The 22,699-nt window shown below is 47.5% G+C and overlaps 1 protein-coding gene across 1 annotated transcript in view; it reads left to right on the plus strand.

Moving 5' to 3' along the window:
* Positions 1 to 5,995, plus strand: part of LOC128351473 (lipase member M-like) — an 80,313-nt gene extending 74,318 nt beyond the window's left edge. The window contains exons 9-10 of the mRNA XM_053311050.1: positions 5,463 to 5,528; positions 5,762 to 5,995. Of these exons, the coding sequence (XP_053167025.1) occupies positions 5,463 to 5,528; positions 5,762 to 5,995 (300 nt within the window). The remainder of the gene's footprint in view (positions 1 to 5,462; positions 5,529 to 5,761) is intronic.
* Positions 5,996 to 22,699: the final 16,704 nt, after the last annotated feature.

A 22,699-nucleotide genomic window follows, 5' to 3' on the forward strand; every position in this document is an offset into this window, starting at 1 on the left:
GGCGGCTCGATCCCGGACCGAATCGGGCCCTTCCGGGACCGAGCCGGACCGAATTCGAGCTGGTTCGGTACCGAACCGGCTCGGGTTTCCCGAACCGGTTCGGGAATGTAATTGAGTCTCTGGAGTGTCTCTTTAAATTTCCAAGTGTGTCCTCCATTTTGTGTCTCCTTCCTGAAACTTTTGCTCCTCCTTGCATCCATTTTGTGATGCTATTTCCAGGCATTGTATTGGCTGCGCTATTGATCCCTGATTGGCCAGAATGAGTCCTTTGGTCTGGTAGGCTGCTTGGCTGTTTCACTGTTGAGAGCTGGCACCCTGTTGGCCGTGGGGGGAGTGCAAAGGTGGGGGCTCCCAAAGGAGGGAATTTCAAACCTATATAAACCCAAGCCTCTTCTCTGGAAACTTCTCTTGGCTGCAGTTGTGGGATCATCTCTGAGACCTGCTTGCCCTTTGCTGGCTGCTCTGGTGTCTCTGTGAGTCCTGACTGTGTCCTGTGTCTCTCTGTGTGTGCTCTGTCTAATCCTTTGTCCACCTGCCCTTTGTGACTCTCTGTGTGTCTCCTCTCTCTGTCTGTCTCTTGTCTGTATACTGTGTGTTACTTCACTTTACTTTCTTCTTAATTTCCCCCAATTTTCCCTGTTCCTTGTCTGTCTGCTTTCCCCCCCCCTCCCCCCTTTCCCTTCTCATCCTTTGGGCCTACCCTCCCCCTCCCCCACTCCCACCCACTGCATCCTCATTGCTTTAAAACTTCTTCCATTAATTATTGCTCTTTGTCCTGCCTTGTTTTTGTCCAACTTTTTGATTTTCACATTGCATTGCATTGGTTTCATTTATATATTGCTTGCTGGTTTTGCTTAAATTGTACCATTTTGTTTGTTTCTGCTGACTGCTGCTGCCCTGCGAGTTGGTTCCCTGAATCCCTCCCCCCCACCCCCAGAGGATTCTGTTGTTGTTTCTTGTTGTCCCATATAATCAGTTTTGGTTCCCTGCTCCCAACTTGCCCCTCCAAGTCCAACCACACCCCACCCCAACCCCACCCCATCCAGCCTTCTCCCAAGTTTGCTGCTGCCAAACAGAGTCCAGTTTTCTTTGCTTGGTTCCACTTATTCATTTGCTATTATTAATTTGCAGCAATTGTGGTTTCATTGTCTCTGTTCACTTAGTGGCCCCCCTCAGAGTCTGTGTTTGGTTCCCCCTCCCCACACCCCCACCCCCAAGTTTTTTCTGCTGGTTATAGTCTTTCTTTTCATTTTTTTTAAAACTTCTGGCTTGTGTTCTCTTGATATATATTGCTTTATATATTTTGCTACCCTCCTCCTCCTCCCCCCCGCCTGCCCCCCCACCCTCCCTCCTCCCAGACCCTAGCCCAGGCCCAGATCCTCCCCCAACCACCCCATCCAGCCTAATCGCTGCTGCTGCCCGAGTTGTTCCAGTTTCTCCTTTGCTGTTTGTTGTTGCCCCCTCCCCTTCCCCCCAACACCCCTCTGCCACACACTAGCCCCCAACCACACACACCCTCTCTGCTCCCCCAACCGCAACCCTTTTTTCTCCTTGCCCCTGACTCTCTCCACTTACCCCAGGCCCACTGCCACACACTAGCCCCCAACCACACACACCCTCTCTGCTCCCCCCACCCCACCTCTTTTTCTCCTTGCCCCTGACTCTCTCCACTCACCCCAGGCCCCTGCCACACACTAGCCCCCAACCACACACACCCTCTCTGCTCCCCCCACCCCACCTCTTTTTCTCCTTGCCCCTGACTCTCTCCACTTACCCCAGGCCCCCTGCCACACACTAGCCCCCAACCACACACACCCTCTCTGCTCCCCCCACCCCACCTCTTTTTCTCCTTGCCCCTGACTCTCTCCACTTACCCCAGGCCCCCTGCCACACACTAGCCCCCAACCACACACACCCTCTCTGCTCCCCCCACCCCACCTCTTTTTCTCCTTGCCCCCGACTCTCTCCACTTACCCCAGGCCCCCTGCCACACACTAGCCCCCAACCACACACACCTTCTCTGCTCCCCCCACCCCACCTCTTTTTCTCCTTGCCCCCGACTCTCTCCACTTACCCCAGGCCCCCTGCCACACACTAGCCCCCAACCACACACCCCCTCTCTGCTCCCCCCACCTCTTTGGACCGCTGCTACTGCTGTGTCCTCCCCCCACACCTGAATCCCCCCTCCCTGCTGTGCTGCGCTTCTCCTCTCTCCTCTTTCTCTCTATCATCTCTCTTTCTCCTCTCTCTCTCTTTCTTTTTTCTCTCTCTCCTCTCTTTCTCTTTGTCCCTGCCCCCCCTCTCTTTTCTCTCTCTCTTAGTCTTTTCTCTCTCTGCTCCCCTTCACTTTCCACCTCCTCTCCCACAGCTGCAGCCGCACACAGTAGCCTACCCACCTGGCGGCTGCCATTGGTTTTTTTTTCTTTTTATAGTTTTTGGTTGATTTTGTCTCTGCTTGGGGGTGAGTTGAGCGACACAAATAGTGTTGTCTCCTCACTTCTGCCCCTCCATCGTTGTTGAACTACCCCGGTTGCCTGTGTGCCTCGTGCGGCCGCCCTGCTGTGTCTCAGCCCAGGGTGGCTGGCTGGCGGCGGCGAATCCGTGACCAGCAGTGAGCGGCAGGAGAAGGACCGGAAGAAGAGGGGTTAGTGCGTGTGCACCTTTTGTTGCCCCTTTCTCTCCCTAGCTGGCGGTTTTAAATAGGGACACCCCTATTCTGAAATGCATTTGGGTGTGGGGAGGAGGGAGGGAACCTTGGAGAGGAGATGTACTGTTGTAAAACTTGTGTCTTCATGCCCATGCCCAATAAAGAAATTGCTGCTGTGTGTTGCGTTGCATTGCATGCGTCTTGCAGGTGGTTTTTGAACAGGTGCCTTCCAGAGTGCTTCCTTGCCTCTGGGGCAGTCTGAGTGGGGTCCAGGGTTCTGATGCGATGCTGCCACTACATGCTGGGCCCATGCCATGCCAGAGTGCTTCCTTGCCTCTGGGGAAGTCTGAGTGGGGTCCTGGCTGGGCTCTGATGCTGCCACTACATGCTGGGCCCATGCCATGCCAGAGTGCTTCCTTGCCTCTGGGGCAGTCTGAGTGGGGTCCTGGCTGGGCTCTGATGCTGCCACTACATGCTGGGCCCATGCCATGCCAGAGTGTTTCCTTGCCTCTGGGGCAGTCTGAGTGGGGTCCTGGCTGGGCTCTGAGGCTGCCACTACATGCTGGGCCAATACACACGTATGATGATGATCATGATGTTCAATCCATGAGGCTGCCATCAAGTGTTTGCTGCTGCTTGCTTGCCATGGCATTGGGCAGGCAGAGTCACAGAGTGGGTGGGTTCAACCTCTGTGTTGGTGTGACTGGGTTCTGGTTTTGGTTGTGTGCAATTTAGAGTCACTAAATAGGCTGCATTGAGTTTGATGCTCCCCCCACAGGAGCATTACTTGAGAACCACCCCCCAGAACCCACACTTTGTGTTCCAGTTCACTAAATAAGGGTTTCCTCCTTTGATCTGCAGGTTCCCAAGCGTTGACTGCATCCCTCCCCCACCCCCGGTAGGTGCTGTGCCCTCCCCCCATCCACTCTCCCCCCCCAAAAAAAGTTAAAAACTTGCCACCCACACCACAACTACTCCACCCAACTGCCCGTGCCACCCTCCCACACCGGGGTTCCACCCTTTAACCCCCTATTTTTCTTTAAAAAAGCCCTCCCAGACCCATCTCCCCAATTGGCTTGGTGGTTGACTCCCAAAAGGACACCCTCCCCCTCACTTCGATTGGCTTCCCCCCCCATATCAAAAAGTCTTCCTTTCCCCCCAATTGGCTTCCTTTTTTGAAAACAAACTTCCCCCCCGCCGCCTCCAAATCAGCTGCCTTTTTTTTTTGGCCCCTAAGCCCCTCCAAATTATTTTTTTGACCCTGTCTGGCCTTCCTCCTAAAGTCTCCCTCCTTCTGACCTAGCAGCATGTCTGAGCGCCGTGTGGCGGGCAGGGCTCGCTCAAGGCTGGCAGGCAGAGGTCGGAGAGGCCAGGTGTGGGGTGCGCCTGCGGCACGGGGAGGGAGAGGACGCGGGGAGCCTGAGGACACCCCAGTTCTCCCCATTGGAGAATTCTTTGCTCCGGCCCCATCTTTGGTGCGCAGGATTCAGTTCCCCACGACTGCTGCCGCCAATCGCGGCAGAGGCAGAGGCACCGTTAGGGCTGTGGCGGGTCCCTCCTCGCCGGCGGCACCAGGTGCTGCTGAGCTACCGCCAGTTGTTGAGGTGGAGGAGACTGTGGAGTTGGAAGAGCAGGTAGAGGGCGGTGAGGACTGTGCGGCTGGCAGCGATGCAGCCAGGTTCTCCCTCCCTCTGGGGCCCCTTCCCCCTATCCTTTCGCCGCTCAGTGGGGCCCCCCCTCGTGAAGCCCGACACTCTGGTGGGGAGCGGTCTGGCGAGGTGGTGGAGTGGATTCATGGTGTCTCATTGGAAATCTCATTTGCTATCACAGAATCCACACTCACTCAGAACACCTCAAAAAAACAACAGAACCATCACTCCTATCTCTACGGGGATTGCAGGGAGGGACTGAGGGCATTTTTGCCATGGCCCCAGACCCACTTTGGGGGTGCTGCCACCCCACAGAGGCGGGTCTGGGGCAGCCCCAAACCCCCATTCTAGCCAATGGAAAAAAAATTTTCTTCAAAAATTCACCAATAATACTAGGAGCAACCAATTGCCTTGGGATTTTTGGGGTGGAGGACACCCATGGGTGGCTACCACCCACCCCAGCTTTTTTGCCCCTAAGGGCTCCACATTGTGAGTTATGGGCAAGAATTAATTTTTTTTAAAAAAATTGTAAAAAATCAGAGGAAGGTCCAATCGACTTGAAATTTGGGTGGCAGGTAGAACACAATGTCCCCTTCAAAACCAGCCACTTTTTGTGATCTGAACCAGTTCGGTTCAGATCCGAACCGGTTCAAAACCGAACCGGACCGGGGGGGTGGTCCGGCAAAACCAAAACCGAACCTCCCCGGTCCGGTCCGGACCCGGTTCGGACCCGAACCGAACCGGGAGAACCGGTTTTATGCACATCCCTAAGAGTAAGTGGCCCTATCCACCCCCAGCACAATACCTCCAGTGACTGTTGCTGGTGTCTATCTTATGTTTATTTTAGATTGTGAGCCCTTTGGGGAGAGGGATCCATCTTATTTATTTATTATTTGCCTGTGTAATGACTAAGCCCTGAGCCATTTTTGAAAGGGTAGTATAGAAATCAAATTAATAATAAAATAATTATTATAGACACATTAATTATTTATTTGAAATTACTTTCCTGATATGCCAATGTTTTATCAAGAGGTTTATTCATATATTAGAAGTGGTGGAGAGGAATTCTGATAACTCAACCCCCTAGATTTGGGATTTGCATGTGAATATCCATTTCAAAATTGAAAATTGATCACACTGTGCATAACATTTTGTCCTCTTTTTAGGTTTTCAAATCAAGTGAATTCAAATATTTTGATTATGGCAATAAGAACAAAGCTGTATACAACAAGGTAAGGGACAGTGTGGTAGTCAAAGGATTTGTCATATGAAAGATTCAAATGAAAACTTTTGCTGTTAGTTAAAAATTTAGTTTATACAATGTTGTAGCTTTTGACATCATACTCATTTTTTGGAAACTGTGAAAGAGCACATCAAAGAAACACAGATAATTTATGGGAAAAATGAGTCTGATATAACTGAATGCATTTAATTTTCTTCATATTTCTAATCTTCTCCTCAACAGACCACTCCTCCATTTTATAACATAGAAGACATGATTGTGCCAACAGCTGTGTGGAATGGTGGAAAGGACATTGTTGAGAGCAAAAAGGACATTGAATTGTTGCTTACTCGCATCAATCATTTAGCTTTCCATAAGTATATTCCTGAATGGCATCATATGGATTACGTTGTGGGTCTTGATGCTCCAGAGTGCCTGTACCCAGATGTGCTTCATCTGTTGCAGAAATATAAATAAGGTCTTAACATGAAGTGTTCATTTTATATATCCCACATTAATGTGGAAACTTGAAAGTTCAGTAAATTATATATCAGAATCCCCCCTCCACATCTGTCTATCGATCGATCGATCTATCTTTAAAAATATTCAAAATATCATCTTGAAAAAATTCGGTAATGGAATTGATAAGATATTATAACAGAATTTAAAACAAAAAAAAAGTACTAGAAGAAAAATCAAAGCAGCAGAGAAAAATAGTCATTTAGGTCTCTAGATATCAATATACAGTAGCCCTCAAAATTCTCTGAGAGTCAGGTTTTTACCATTAAGCAGAAAGTGCATTTATATTTCAATTTTAACTACAGTGGACCCTCGACTTACAAACTACTTGACATCCGATGTTATCGACTTACAAACGACAAAAATGGCCGCACGCTTATGAATTTTTCAAGCTATGAATGGAAACCGTTGGCGGTTTAGATATGGTTTCCTCGACTTACGAATTTTTAGATGCGGCTTACTTAACTTATGAATTTTTTTAGACCTCCGTGGGTGCGCTTTTTGACTTACGAAATTTTCGACCTCCGAATGTGCATTCGGAACGGATTAACTTCGTAAGTCGAGGGACCACTGTATTATTGTTTCAAGACTGGCTATGAATTCCTTATAGTATTCATCACTAGCCCTTAATTCCTCAGTTAACTGAAAGTGAGCCTTGGAATAGTCTAATGCTTGTGGAGTGACAAAGCATTTGGAATGCATATACCACATGCACTATACAGAAGGCCCTCATTTTTCATGGGGGTTACATTCCCGGATACTATCCTTGCACTAATGGGAATCTTGGGGTTAGGTTCCTCAGTGCAAAGAAAAGTTCTAAAAATCACTGCAAAAAACCCAGAAACAAGAGGAGTACAGGACACTGCCTTGGACCCTCCAGATCCTCCAGTAATGGCCCCCCAAACCTCAAAATGCTCTGAATTCCACCCCCCAAAAGCACCCCAACATGACCATGCTATCTCCAGAAGGCGGAAATGCCACCAGAATTCTGTAATGGATGCACAGGAATGATGAATGGGCAAAATTCACCTCCACGATAATGAAATTGAGTATATATTGCCCAATCACAAATAGCGGAAACTATGATGGAACCTATGTAAAATGAGGCCCTCCTATATGATTTGAAGAGTTTGTGTGTGATTTGTGTGAAATAAAGTTGTACTTTCCAATTACCTACAAACACCAAATTCAACATACACAATTCTGCACTGAAATTAGCTGAATGGACTACTTTTTTCAGTGGAATATGCTGATGAAAAGGTTTAGACTTTTATTTTATTTTGTAGCAGAAATTTTGAATATAATTCTCAGATTTTAACTGTTATTGTTCTGAACAGATTTCTTATATTCTATGATCAGATCAATAATTCAAAAACAATATCCTGCCCAAGAGAAGCAAAATATCTTTCTTGGATTCAAATTTACCATATATGGTTGTAAGTCAACAAGATGGATGTTTGAAATTGAAATCCTGAACACTTCAAGCTGTCTTTTTACTGCCCTTTCCCCAGGACCTTAATAAAGCATTCTATTAAAGATATTTAATTCCTTGAAATTGTCTGTAAGTGTAATCGATGCAAAATGACTTTGCCCAATCAACGACAGGCCTCACCTACTAGTGGAGTATATATTAAACAATAATCCAGTTGTGACCTGCATACGGTAAGATCTCTGTCTAACCCTACCTGGAGCCCTTTCTCAAAACCACGTGAGAGGGCTTTGGGGCAGGTGGCAAGGAAGGAAGAAGCTTGCCTTCCCTGCAGATGACCAGGCTGCTGGGTCTGAGAGAGTCAGGCTGACCCAGGCAGTGCAAAGGTGTGGGGGTTTGGGTCACGTCATCCCGCCCCCCAGATATCCCAACTTGCACCATCCAAGTGTGTGATGCATTGTGGGGATCCCTTCATTGACGGCCAGGAGCCTGCTCCTGGGCCAGCACCAACTGGGAGCAGCCGCTGCTCACACACAAGTAGCTGGCCCAGGGTAAGGGAGTGCATGGTCCCTTAACCTTGGCTAACAACTGGGTTAAATAGTGGGGCTAGGCAGTGCCGTTCCTTTGGAATCAGGCCCAATCTTGGTAGTTCTCACCTGCAACACAACAACAGCCACAAACCAACAAGGCCTAATTAGACGGCGCAAGGCAGTAAAACCAACCCAGCACACAGACTGCAAAGAAAGAAGGGCAAGGCAAAAACACACCAAGGAGAACTTAAAGTAACACACACCTGGTTCTTCTGTTCTTCTCTTCATGTGCAATGCATGCATTTTGCCTGTGGGAAAAGAAATGCCTTAGACTGTGTCAGGTCCGCCACATCTTTTCTGGAGGCCACACTGGGCCCCAGGCATGTCGCAGCGATGTTCATGCGTGTTTGCATTTGGTGTGTGCATGTGTGTGGTGCTAGCTAGAAGAGGGGAAAGAGAAGGAGGAACTGAAAAAATTAATGGGATAGGAAAGTCCGGCTCAGAGGCGGGTCAGTGGAGGTCACACATGACGTGGTATAGCAATAGCAATAGCACTTACATTTATATACCGCTTTATAGCCAGAGCTCTCTAAGCGGTTTACAATGATTTAGCATATTGCCCCCAACATTCTGGGTACTCATTTTACCGACCTCGGAAGGATGGACGGCTGAGTCAACCTTGAGCCCCTGGTCAGGATCGAACTTGTAACCTTCTGGTTACAGGGTGGCAGTTTTACCACTGCGCCACCAGGGGCGGAAGACCACCTATTCATCTTGGCCGGTGCATGTGTGTCTGGAACAAATACATATATACAGTGTGTGTGTGTATACACACACACACACACAAACACACACACACACACAGTATATACACATTACACAAGTATATATACAAATCCAGCTATACAGCAGCTATTCAGTAATATTTACACCATCAACAACTATCTATACACAAACCGGACCAAAACACTACCTACAGAAAGCAAAGGAAAAACCTCTACTACTACTACTACTGACAACACACACACACAAACACACACACACACAAAACAGAAGAAACCTCCACGCATGCACACACTCATACAGACATATGCACACACAACACCTATCTACACAAGCACATATTTAAAGATAATGAAGTATTTACAAATACACAACCTGGCAGTCCTGCTGCCCTCCCCCAAGCAACATAAACACAACACATTTTAAAATACTAACAAATCTACATTTTTACAAATCTACTAGGGATGTGTGATTCAGTTCGGATCCGAATCGGCCCGGTTCGGCGGCTCAAATCCGAACTGAAATGGGCCGTTTTGGATCTGAACCGGTTCGGATGCGCCATAGGCCTGTATAGGTCTTTAAATAAAGTTTAAAGTGTGTCCTCCATTTTGTGGCTCCTTCCTGCAACTTTTGCTCCTGGCATCCATTTTGTGAGGCTATTTTTCAGGCATTGCATTGGCTGCGCTATTGATCCTTTGATTGGCCAGAATGAGTCTTGTGCTCAGGTAGGCTGTTGGCTGTTGCACTGTTGAGAGCTGGCACCCTGTTGGCCGGAGGGGAGTGCAAAGGTGGGGGCTCCCAAAGGAGGGATTTTCAAACCTATATAAACTCTTGCCTAGAAAATTCTCTTTGGCTGCAGTTGTGGGATAATCATCTGAGACCCTTGCTCTTTGCTGCTGGTGTCTGTGAGTCCCTGACTGTGTCCTATAGTGTGTCTCTGTGTGTGTGTGTGTTGTTGTGCCACCTTCTTTTGTCCATCTGCCCTCTGTGTCTGTCCGTCTGTCTGTCTGTCCAAAGTTACCTTCTTTACTTTCCCCTCAACTTTTCCCAACTTTTCCTGTTGCTTTTCTTCTTTTTTGGTTGAGTGGGACTTTTTGGTTGGTCCCCCCCCCCCCCCGCCCTGAGACCTCCTGCCCAGTTTTTGCTGCTAGTTTTTTCATTGATTTAAATTGGGTTTTTTTATTCATTGGCTTGTCTCTCTGATAGTTATTAATTGATTTGTTCCCCTCTGTGTGGCCCTGCCTGCTCCTCCCACCCTCCCTCCTCCAAGACTCCCCACCCCAGTTGCTCCCCCCTCCCATCCAGCTTTCTCCCCATTGCTGCTGCCTGGCTGAGTTCTGCTTTCTTTGTTGAGAGACTGAGGTTTTTTAGTTTATATTATTGTTGAAATTGGTTTATTGTCTTTTTGCTTCTCCTTTGGTGGTTGAGTGGGCCTTTTTGGTTGCCCCCCCCCCCGAGATCTCCTGCCCAGTTTTTGCTGCTAGTTTTTTTTATTGATTTAAATTGGTTTTTTTAATTCATAGGCTTGTCTCTCTGATTGTTATTAATTGATTTGTTCCCCTCTGTGTGGCCCTGCCTTCTCCTCCCACCCTCCCTCCTCCAAGACTCCCCACCCCAGTTGCTCCCACCTCCCATCCAGCTTTCTCCCCATTGCTGCTGCCTGCCTGAGTTCTGCTTTTTCGTTTGCTGTTTGTTGATGCCCCCTCCCGTTCCTCCAAACACCCCCCTGCCACATTGAAACCCCCCCAACACACCCTCTGGTCTCTCCTCTTCTTGCCCCTGACTCCCTCCAGTTACACACCCCAGACCCCTTGCCACACTAACCCCCCTGAAACACACCCTCTGGTCTCTCCTTTTATTGCCCCTGACTCCCTTTACATACCCCAGACTCCTTGCCACACACTCACCCCCCCAACACAACCTCTGGTCTCTCCTCTTCTTGCTCCTGACTCCCTTTACATACCCCAGACCCCTTGCCATACACTCACCCCCCCCAACACACCCTCTGGTCTCTCCTCTTGGAACCGCTGCTGCTGTCCCCCCACACCTGAATCCCCCCTCCCTGCTACTACATCACAGCTCCCCCCCTCCATGCTGCTCCTCCTCTCTTCTCTCTCTCTCTCTTCTCTCTCTCTCTCTCTCTCTCCCCCCCCCTCTCCTCCATCCCTTCACTTCTTCCCACAGCTGCAGCCACACAGTAGCCTACCACCTCCGACCTCACACCTGGTCCCTGCCATCGTTCCCCCCCCCGAAAGTTGTTCATTTCATTTGTCTCTGCTTGGGGGTGAGTTGAGCGACACAAATAGTGTTGTCTCCTCCATCGTTGACCTACCCCAGGTGCCTGTGCCTCGTGCAGCCGCCCTGTCTGTGTCCCAACCCAGGGGTGGATGGCTGGCGGCAGTGCATCCGTGACCAGCAATGTGCGGCAGGAGAAGGACCAGAAGAAGAGGGGTTAGTGCGTGCGCAATTGTGTGCACCTTTTGTTGCCCCCTTTCCCTCCCTAGTTGGTGGTTTTAAATAGGGACACCCCTATTTTGAAATGCATTTGGGTGTGGGAAGGACACTTGGAGATGTACTGTTGTAACTTGTGTCTTGCTTGATGAAGAAATTGCTGCTGTGTGTTGCATTGCATGCTTCTCTTGCAGGTGGTTTTTAACAGGTTCCCCAACACCCCACCCCACCAGGTCATTATGTTTTAAAGATATATGATGATGTTCCATGCTGCTATCAAGTGTTTGCTGCTGCTTGCCTTGGGCAGAGTGGGTGGGTTCTCTCTGTGAAAGTGCAATTAGGTTCTGAAAGTGCAATTTGGGTTTTGTAAAATTGAAAGTTCCTAAATAGGCTGCATTGCAAGGTTGATGCTTACCCAGCAGCATTACTTGAAAACCATCCCCCAACACCACACACACTGTGTTCAGTTCACCAAAGAAGGGTTTCCTGGGGTCATGTTAGTTATGTTTTGAAGATATATGATGATGTTCCACGCCATCAAGTGTTTGCTGCTTGCTTGCCGTCAGCAGAGTCAGAGTGGGTGGGTTCTGTGAAAGTGTGACTGGGTTTTGGAAGTGCAATTTGGGTTTTGTGAAATTGAAAGTTCCTAAATAGGCTGCATTACCCCCCTCTGTGAGGGGACCGGATTTGACAGGTGCCCTTGGATGTCACATTTGACTCTTAAAAAGGTGTTTTCATATAATGAATGAATCAAGAAAAGCAAACGGGTGTCTAATGAAGTTTTAGCAAGTTTACACCATAGACGGGTTCTAGGGATTGAATCAAATGCAGCCTTAAAATCTATAAAGGCTACATATAGGGGCACATTTCTACTAAGTTGTTTGTCTACTAGATATGAAAGGGTCAAAATCTGATCCAGTGTAGACTGGTTTGATCGAAAGCCAGCCTGTTCATCCCTTATAATATTATTTTGCTCTGCCCAGTCCATGAGTTTATAACATAAATGCCTTGCAGACAATTTTCTGATGACGCACAAGAGGCTAATTGGCCAATAATTGGCTGGATCTGACAGTAGTCCATTTTTATATATTTGGACAATTATGGCCATGTGCCAGTCCTCCAGAATACAACCCGCATGGTCTACATAGGTAAAAAGTTTGGCCAGAACTGGGGCCAACCAGTCAGATTCCGCCTTCAATAATTCCCTGGAAATCAGGTCTATGCCAGGAGCCTTACCAGGTTGTAGTTGAGAAATTAAATTATGAATTTCTCATTCTGTGACCGGAGGCCATGGGTGAAGGCAGTCTAAATAATGTAAGCAAGGGGAAGGGTCCGGCACAGGAGCTGTATATAATGATTTAAAATGGGCCACCCAGCAGTATGCAGTAATATAATTATCCAAAATAAGGGGATGTCCTTTCATACTAGATGTTACTAATCCCCAAAATAATCTGGAGTCCTTTTGTTTAGCTGCGGAGAGGAAGCATTCCCATGCTCCCCTCACCATCTCCCATTTCTTCACTTTAATGAGCTTTTTATATTCTTTCTTAAGCTCTATTAATTCTTGGGCCAGTTCAACATCTAAACTGAGTCTATACTGGTTAAGTTTGGTAACCAGCTGCTTCTTGGCTGTAGCACAATCATGGTCAAACCAACCTCTGGGTCTATGTCTCCTGGACACCTTTTCACCTAATTGTTGCCTCAGGAGGGGTTGGAATGCCAGGATAAGGTTCCCAAATTTAATGTGAGCATCTGGCAGATCTCCTTCCTTTAAAAAAGTAGCACGTAGAGAGGAAACTTCCTCTGATCCCAGAAGTGTTCTAATTTGGTTTGCCAGACATGGTGACGATTTAACTCTCTTGTAGATGGCTTCATCCTGAGAGGAAGATCTCACCTCCTTAAAGGGGGTCTTCGTACTCCAACGATACTCCAACTCCAACGAAAGTGAGAGTGGGAGATGATCGCTCTCTATACAGCCCTCTACTTTGAAACATGAGAGGGTTTTAAGTACCGCACGGAAGACATAAATATAATCAAAAACACTTGTTCTTGTACCTGCCTAGCAAGTAAATTCCCCTTCAATATCATCAGAAGTTGTCCCATTCAGGACGAATAGATCTAATGAATACATCTTGTTTCAGCCTGTCCTTGCTGTCTTCATTCCTTGCTCCTTTATTTCAGTTATTACTCAGTTATCGTAGAGGGGGGGTACCTAGTTTAGTTTCAAGGGACTTTATTTTGTTTATACTACTTTATCTTTGTGAGTCATTCTTTGCTTTCGTTTGTGCAGCTAAGCTGCTACTCTTATCTACAGAATTTCTATTTGACTCACAGAAGTAGAGCTGAAGGGATCGTAATTCCTGTCGTGTCAGCCATGCCAACAGATATACGACAGTTTGCTGACAGTCACCTTTTTTCACACCCTCTTACCAGCTCTGAGTAGAGAATGGCTGACGCCTTACAGGGTCAGATAGATCAACTGGTGCAGGCTCTTACATCCCTTCAGGCCCAGGTACATGCTGCCCCCTCTCCACCTCGATGTCAATGCCCAGTTGCAGCTCCTGATAAGTTTGATGGCTCTCCTTCTGGCTTTGCTGCTTTTCTGGCTCAGTGTGAGCTATATATGTGATTATGGGTAGAAGACTTTCCTCAGGACACCCACAAGGTGGGGTTTGTTACCAGTCTCCTCTCAGGAACAGCAGCTAAATGGGCGACTCCTCTCCTGATCGGGAATAGCCCGTTGTTAAGCAACTATGCTGCCTTTGTTACTGCCTTCAGGGGAATGTTCAAAGATCCTGTGAAGGCTGAGACTGCTAATAGGCAGATCCGTCGTTTAAGGCAAGGGAGAGGGTCCGTGGCTGATTGCGCCACCTCTTTCAGATTGTTAGCCCAAGACCTGACCTGGAATGAAGCGGCTTTGATGGATCAGTTTCAAGAGGGGTTGGCTGAGAAGGTCTTAGATGAACTGGCTCGGGTAGAGCGTCTGGGCACATTGAGGGCTTTAACTGATTTATGTCTACACATTGACGGACGTCTGGAGACCAGGCGCCAACACTGTTCTACTACCTTGGTGTGTAGAGTTTCTATGGGTACTCCTAGGGAATTACCCCCTCCTGGAGAGGGAGAGCCTATGCAACTGGGTGGAGCCCGCCCAGATTAACCACAGAGGAGAAAGACCACTGCAGAAGGGAGGGACTGTGCTTGTATTTCGGAAAAGCAGGTCATTTCGCCAGTTCGTGTCCTGTCATAATGCCACGCCTGCAGTTGGCGGGAAATGCTTCTCCCCAGGTCTAGAAGGGACCCTAGGGCTCGGGAATGGTTCTGGGTCCGTTCATGCTTCGATGTCCCGAGTTACCTTATTAGTAGTTCAAGCTACCCTGAGAATCCCTGGAAAGCCTCCTATAGCCACTCAAACTCTGGTTGACTTGGGCTCTAGTGGTACCTTTATGGACTACCTGAGAATTTGGGGGTGGTTTGGAGAACTTTGGATAAACCCCTTACTGTAGAAACAATCAACAGCCACTTATTGGCCTCAGGGCCAGTGACCCAGAAAACAAAACCAATAACGATGGAAATACAGGGGCACGTTGAAAGGATCCAGTTCTTTGGGGCAGAGATTTCTCCATATCCCGTGGTTCTGGAGATAGACTGGATGCAGATCCATGACCCCCGTATTTCATGGAATTGAGGGGAGGTGGTATTTTCATCCCCCTATTGCCAACATCATTGCTGGTCAACTCAGGCAGCAGACATAGCGTGGTCTAATAGTACTCAGGGGTCGAGTGGTGGAGCTCCAAAATTCAAGGCACATTTGGAAAGACCCCAGGGGCTGAGCTGCCTGTCTGCTCCTGCTTCAGGTTTAATCCTGCCAGCAAAGCATCAGTATTTTGCTGATGTCTTCAATAAAAAGGAGGTGGACCAGTTACCTCCCCATTGACCATATGATTGTACTATTGATCTGGTCCCTGGAGCAAAGATACGCAGGGCGTATTTACCCTCTCTCCGAGCCAGAAGTTCAGGCTTTATGAGATTTTTTTGGGGTAAAATCTGAGACGAGGCTTTATAAGACCCTCTACCTCCCGTGCATCCGCTCCTGTTTTATTTGTCAAGAAAAAATGTGGCAAGTTGAGACTCTGTAACGATTATGGAGCCCTAAACAAGCTCACAATCTATAATCAGCACGCTTTACCACTGATCTCAGAATTATTAGAGCAGTTAGAGCTACCATTTTCACCAAATTAGATCTTAGAGGGGCCTATAACCTGATTAAAGTCAAAGAGGGAGATGAATAGAAAACCGCATTCTCCACCTGGTTCGGCCATTATGAACACACAGTTATGCCTTTGGGGTTGTGTAATGCCCTGGCAGTCTTCCAACACTTCATGAATGACGAGTTCAGAGACTATTTGGATCAATTTCTGGTCATTTATTTAGACAATATTTTTATTTTCTCTCCAACTCTGATGGCCCATCTTTCTCACGTCAGGGCAGTCCTGCAGAGACTGCACGAAAACCGCTTATACACCAAATGAGAGAAATGTGCATTTGACCTTCAGGTGGTAGACCTTTTAGGGTATCGGATCTCCGCCCAGACCCTCTACTAGACTTAGGAGCACTTTTGCTTGCCAAGCACCAGTTGCCACCACTACCATTCCTCCATCTACCTGGTGGAAAAATGAAACATACTTTCTGTCACTCCACCTTCACAACCTTCAGATTTTTGAACATGCAGTGGATGGGCAAATGAAGAGGAGCAAAAGCGGTGGCTTTCCCCCGACAAGCAGGTGGAAAGCTCCTTACGTTGCCCTCATGAGCTTGAAAAGGTCAGACCTGGACCTTCCAATAGAACCCTTGCTGTGAAGGGAGGCTGGCAGTTTTCGAAGGACTTAACATGGAGTCATTCCAAAGCCTTGTGATGGAGGTTGGCAACAACGCCCCACCCCCACCCCGGCCTGCATCTCCACCCACTGCCCTTTAGGAAAAACTTGCAAGGGTTGGATCTGGAATGCGCAGCTTCCAGTCCTGGCCTCACTCATCTGGTAAATCATCAGGAAAGTGACACCAGACACTCGGCTTCCAGGTAGCCCTCTCTCCTGGCCCCCATCCTTTTAAATAACCAAGAGAATGACTCTAGGATTGATAGTTGCTGGGCAACATTCCACCCCCCCACCCCCACAAGGCATTGCAGGATGCTTAGGCAAGGAGAAGATGCTTCTGGCATGCAGGCCCCTCATGATTTAACATGGTGGGGAGAGCAGGACCAGGACAAGCTGGAGTTTCACAGGCAGCCCATTACCTTTGGCTGTCCCTGGACCACAGAACCATCCAACCTATTTCATGTACACTAGGGATCTTTGGACTCATGTCCCTTAAACCGTAGTTCCTTAATAGATGGTATTCATATGCTTGGGCGGGGGGTAGACACATTATCAGACCCACTCACTTTGCCAATATTGGGGTGCTTCAGTGTACCTCCTGAACCCAAACCTCAGCCATTTTCTCTGTATATATTTTGCTAGGAAGATAAACACTGGCTGCATTCCAGGTAAAAGGTTGTTCTGGCAAGGAGCTTTCCTAAAGGACACTTCCCAGGTTCACTTGCAAAAACCTGCAGCAAGCCTGAGGAAATGTCCCTTGCTGGGGGCACTGGCAGGAGAAATACAGAACAGACCCATCTTAGAGTTGCAAAAGGAACAAACAAGAAAGGAATGTAAGCTCTCTTCCATTTTGTTTCACAAGAGTCTTCAAGGTTGAGTTGAACTCTTCTTTACCCATATATTCTTCCCTGTCATTATCAGGAGAAAGCCAGTATATGCCAGAATGTCTCCCTGTTATGGATATCCAGCAGTCTCCCTTTTATGGATATCCCTTGTCAAGGAGCACACAGGAAGAAACCACCCAGAAGCAACCTACTTGATGCCCAATAACTCATGCCTTATCAGGAGCAAGAATTCCTAAACTCAATCAAAGGTTTATCTAAGGATTCATCCCTGGCAGTCCTCAGCTGTCAGTTAAAGCCCCAGGATATGTTTTTGCCTATAAAAACTCCTCTAAGACATGGAATTGGGCTTTTACTTTTGGCATCTGCCACCCCAATGACTTTGCCACCTAGCCCTCTTGCAAGTAGGGATGTGCCAACCGGTTCGAATATGAACCAGTTCAAATTCACACCAGGGTGATTCGGAGGTTCAAATTTGAACCGAACCAGCCATCAGGTTCGAGCCGCAGGTTCAAATTCAAACCGAACCTGGGGGTGGTTCAGTTTGAACCGGTATGAACCAGTTCGGACACCCAAAAGTTTGTAGGATGGTAGCTGGCACCCAGGGGTACCTGTCACCCAAACCCCAAAGCAATTGGACACTCGTACGATATTTTATGAATTTTTGAAAATTATTTTTATCTTTTCCTCATAGGATATAATGGGACTCCAACCAGCCATTATTCCTTATTATGGATTCTATGGTAGCAAATGAGATTTTCAATGAGACACCATGAATCCACTCTCATTTGCTATCATAGAATCCACACTCAGAATACCGCAGAAACAACAGAACCCTGTACCCCATGGGTTAGAAACCAATGGGGGTGGTTGGCACCCTATGTGCACTACACCACCATTCGCTCTGGGCCACCCCAGCACCCCCCAAGTGCACTTATGGGGCTGCTGAAAGCTCCATTATACTTTATGAAGAAAAACCTTAAAAGACGCGTAAACTTCAACAATTCACCAAAAATCAGCCCTCTGCCCAAATCCTTTGAAAAAATTCAGGTAGCTTCCTTGCCCCTACCTGGCACTACCACCAACCCCACACTGCTCTTAGCCACCCCTTTGCCCCCAACGTGAAGCTATAAATTTGCTGACACCTCCATGCTTCTTTATGGAGAAAAACCTTAAAGACACATAAACTTCAAAAATCACTTAAAAATCATCCCTTTGCCCAATTCCTTTCAAATAATTCTGATAGCTTCCTTGCCCACCCTAGGAACTACCAGCAACCACACTCCACTCTATGACACCCCTTTCGCCCCGACGTGAAGCTATACATTTCCTGCAATCCTAATTATTCTCTATGAGGAATTCAAAAATATTTTAACAATTCACCAATAATCAGAGGAGTGTCCAATTGCCTTGGGGTTTTGTGGGTGGTAGGAAACCCTGTCTGTCTACCACCCACCCCACTTTTGTGCCCCTAGGTGCTCCACAATAGGGGATATGGACTGGTTTGGGTCCCATTATACTCTATGAGAAAAACATTCATAAAATATCATAGGGGTGTCTTATTGCTTCGGGGTTTGCATGGTTGTTGGCACCCTTGGGTGCTCCATAATAAGGAATAATGGGCTGGTTGGAGTCCCATTATATCCTATGAGAAAAAGATAAAAATAATTTTCAAAAATTCATTTAAAAAAATCATACGAGTGTCCAATTGCTTTGGGGTTTGGGTGACAGGTACCCCTGGGTGCCAGCTACCATCCTACCAATTTTTGGGTGTCCAAACCGGTTCAAACCAGTTTGAATTCGAACCGAACCAGGGGGTGGTTCGAACAAAGCCAAAACCGAACCACCCCCTCCTGGTTTGAACCCGGTTCGAACTGAACCGGGTGAACCGGTTTTGTGCACATCCCTACTTGCAAGCTTGCACTCTGCCCAGGGTGTCCTTGTATTTGAACCAAGGCCTTTTGCCTGCTGTTTTTGCTTTTGTCACCTGCAATTGCCTTCACTGCACTTTGCCATCAGAAGCTGCACCCCACGCTGCCCAGGTGTGCCAATGAGCTTCCTTTATGCTTAAGCTCCCCAGAGAGGATTCCCACAGTGAGATCTAGGAAGATAGGACACTTTGACCTCCCTTTCTCTCTCTTCTCTTTCTCAAGCCTCTCTCCCCCTTCCCACTCCTCTATCCCCTTCACCTGCAACTTTCCAACATAGTACTGTGAACAGAGAGGAGTATAGCTCTTGAGAATTCTCTCTGGTAAGAGATTCCCTTCTATTACAGTAGAGTGCACTGAGACACAGCACAGTGGAGTTTGCCTAGGCATGCGTGTATGCTGAGAGTGAAATAAACTTGGAGCCAGTTCACAGTTCCAAATCAATATACAGAGTCTTAATTGGTGAACTCCACTCTAGATAGGAAAGTGGAGAGATAGGATCTCTAATCTGTTTAGCTAGCTGGAGGCAGAGGGATGGTTTCTGCATCTCTGCACACATGGTGCTGGGAGAGAGGCAAGCATGTGTGTTGCAAGGGAGAAGAAAGGGGAAAGAGCAAGTGGCAAGGTAGGAAGGAAGCAAGTCCCTGAGAGTAGCAATCTACATATCAAAGGGATAGTGTCAGAGCAGTAGAGAAGGGATCACCAATGTCTTGACCCCTCTAGCCCTCTGACTCACTAATCTGTTTCCCTCTGTCATTGAGACATGAGACAACACAGAGTCCTTCACTTCCAACAATAGTTACATGTTACATGCAAATATGCATATTAGACTCCCAATGCTAAGGGGTTTTGTTTTGTTTTGTTTTGATTAGAAAAGCGACTTTGGGACTAGTGACTGAAAGTGGGAAAGTTATGAAAGATGAGGAGGGTACCTAAAACTACTTGACTGCCTTTTTCCTTCTTCAAAATGCTTCTCTCTACCACCACCAATCTGAACTGGCTTCCCCAACCGTTAAAAACAAGGATGTCAAACTAAAATCTGGTAGGACAGACTGGATTATGATTCTCCTCTTGGGGCCTTTACATAGTGTTACACCACCTTCTGCCACCCTGCACTCACCTCACACCACCTTCTGTGCGAGGTGGATGCAAGGGGAAGGGGATGGGGGCAGGTTTGACAAGAGAGAGGGGGAAAGAGGGGGAAGGGGTGGGGCAGGCTTGACAGAAGTGAGAGGGAGAGAGGGGAAGGGATTGGGCAGGCTTGAAAAGAGAACAGGTAAGAGAGAATGGGGAAGGGGATGGGACAGGAAGGGATTGGGCAGGCTTGAAAAGAGAACAGGTAAGAGAGAATGGGGAAGGGGATGGGACAGGCTTGACAAGAGAGAAGGAGAAAGAGGGGGGAAGGGGATGGAGCAGGCTTGACAAGAGAGAGAGAATGGGGTAGGAGATGGGGCAGGCTGGACAAGAGAGAAGGAGAAAGAGGAGGGAAGGGGATGGGGCAGGCTTGACGAGAGAGGTAAAGAAAGAGAGAAGGAGGGAAAGGGGATGGAGAGGCTGGACAAGATAGGGGAAAAGGAAGAGAGAAAGAAAAGGGGATGGGGCAGGATTGACGAGAGAGAAGAAAAGAGAGGGGGAAGAACATAAGAACACCTCTCGCTTGATAAGAGAGAAGGGAAGGGAAAGGGGATGGGTCAGGCTTGGTGAGAGGGAGGGAGGGAGGGGATAGAAGGAGAAATACTGGTGGCAGAAGAAGGAAACTGGCTGAAGCTTCAGCACATGGCAGGGAGAAGGGGAAAGGAAGTAGAAGCTCAAGAGGAAGCCAGCCAGCACTTTGGATGCTACCACTTTGATGGGGCTGGGGAGGGCAAAGGAAGGAATAGCACAGTGTGTGGTGTGGGGAGGAAGCTGGCTGGTATTTGGTGCTTTGGCATGCAGCAGGGTGAGGGGAAAGGAAGGAGCAGAGCAGCACAAAGAGGAAAAGGATGAAGGAAGGAAGTTCAGAGGGCCAGAGGAAAGAGCTTCACAGGCTGGATCTGGCCCATGGGCCAGCGGTTTGACATACCCACTCTAAAGGGTTTCAAGCATGTTGTCTATGGAGAAGTGGAAGAACCAAGATTTCACAGAGAATCAGTGAATAGTGGATTCAGGAAAAACAAGTTGTCCTGTTCTGTTTTCTTCAGAAGCAGTTTTCTGGAAGTGTATAGCTCCATGCAATGCCACTTTTTATACAACCAGTTGTACAGCCATTGGCAAAATCATCTCTTGTTCCCATTGCTTTCCCCTTTTTAGCATGAGATTTGTCTAACAAAGGTCTTGCAGTTGTGTTTTGAATCAGATGACGAGGCTGTTCACATGATCCCGGTGCTGCCCAGGTAGCCCAAGGTCTTTCCCCAGGGACTTTACCGTGGGTTTACAGGGAGGCTTTACTGCAAACTCAAAGTTGTCCCCCAAACCCAACACATATAGTGGAATTTTTTACCCCGGATAGAAATCTGGCTACACTCTAATGCAGAGTGAAAAACCCAAATTGTGTGTGCAAAGAACTCCAAAAGGTTGGTGAGGCAAGATTTATCTTTGCGGAACCCATGCTGGTTCACTCCCAGCAGGGCCTGTTCTTCTATGTGCTTTACTATTTTATCCTTGAGAAAGTTTTCCATCAATATGCCTGGAACGAATGTTAAGATAACCGGCCTGTAATTTCCTGGATCACCCCTGGATCCCTTCTTGAAAATCGGTGTTACAATTGCTACTCTCCAGTCCAGAACTTGATTGCAGGGATAAGTTATATATTTTAGCAAGGATGTTGGCAATTTCACATTTGAGTTCTTTGAGGACTCTTGGATGGATGCCATCCGGCCCTGGTGATTTGTTAGTTTTCAGTTTTTCCAGACAGTTTAGAACATCATCTCTCGTCACTTCTATCTGGCTCCGTACTTTAGCAACCATCCCCAAATAGCCTGGTTCAGGAACAGGTATGTGCTCAGTATCCTCTGTTGTGAAGACGGACGCAAAGAACTCATTTAGCTTCTCTGAAACCTCCATATCCTCCTTAATAATCCCTTTCACTCCCTCGTTATCTAATGGTCCAACTGCCTCCCTGACAGGTTTCCTGCTTCTGATGTATTTAAAGAAGTTTTTGTTATTCCCCTTGATGCTTTTAGCTAAATGTTGCTCAAACTCTCTTTTCGCCTCCTTTACTGTTGCCTTTCATTTCTTTTGCCAGAGTTTGTGTTCCTTTCTGTTCTCTTCATTTGGACAGGCCTTCCAATTGCGGAAGGAAGTCTTCTTCTCTTTTATGGCTTCCTTGACAGTACCCTTTAGCTGTGCTGGCATCTTCCTGGACCTAGTGGTACCTTTCCTCTTTTGGGGTATACAATCTAACTGGGCTTCTAATTTTGTGGTTTTGAGTAAACTCCATGCATTCTGGAGTGAAGTGACTCTACTGATTTTCCCTTTCAGCTTACTTTTCACCATACTCCTCATTTTAGAGACGTTTCCTCTTCTGAAATTCAAAATGTCTGTGTTAGACTTCCTTGGTGATTCTCTCCCCACATGTATGCTGAATTTGATGGCACTATGGTCACTGTTCCCTAAAGAGTCAATGACACTGACATCACGCACCAAGTCCTGGGTGCCACTCAGAATTAAGTCCAAGGTTGCCTTCTCTCTGGTTGGTTCCAAGACCAACTGTTCTCGGGCACAGTCATTTAGCATATCTAGAAATGTGACCTCTTTGTCATGACCTGACTGTGAATTTACCCAGTCTATGTGTGGGTAATTGAAGTCACCGATGATTACAGCCCTGCCTCTCCTTGATGCCTC

The sequence above is a fragment of the Hemicordylus capensis genome, chromosome 3 (assembly GCF_027244095.1).
Source record: "Hemicordylus capensis ecotype Gifberg chromosome 3, rHemCap1.1.pri, whole genome shotgun sequence".
Lineage (NCBI taxonomy): Eukaryota > Metazoa > Chordata > Lepidosauria > Squamata > Cordylidae > Hemicordylus > Hemicordylus capensis.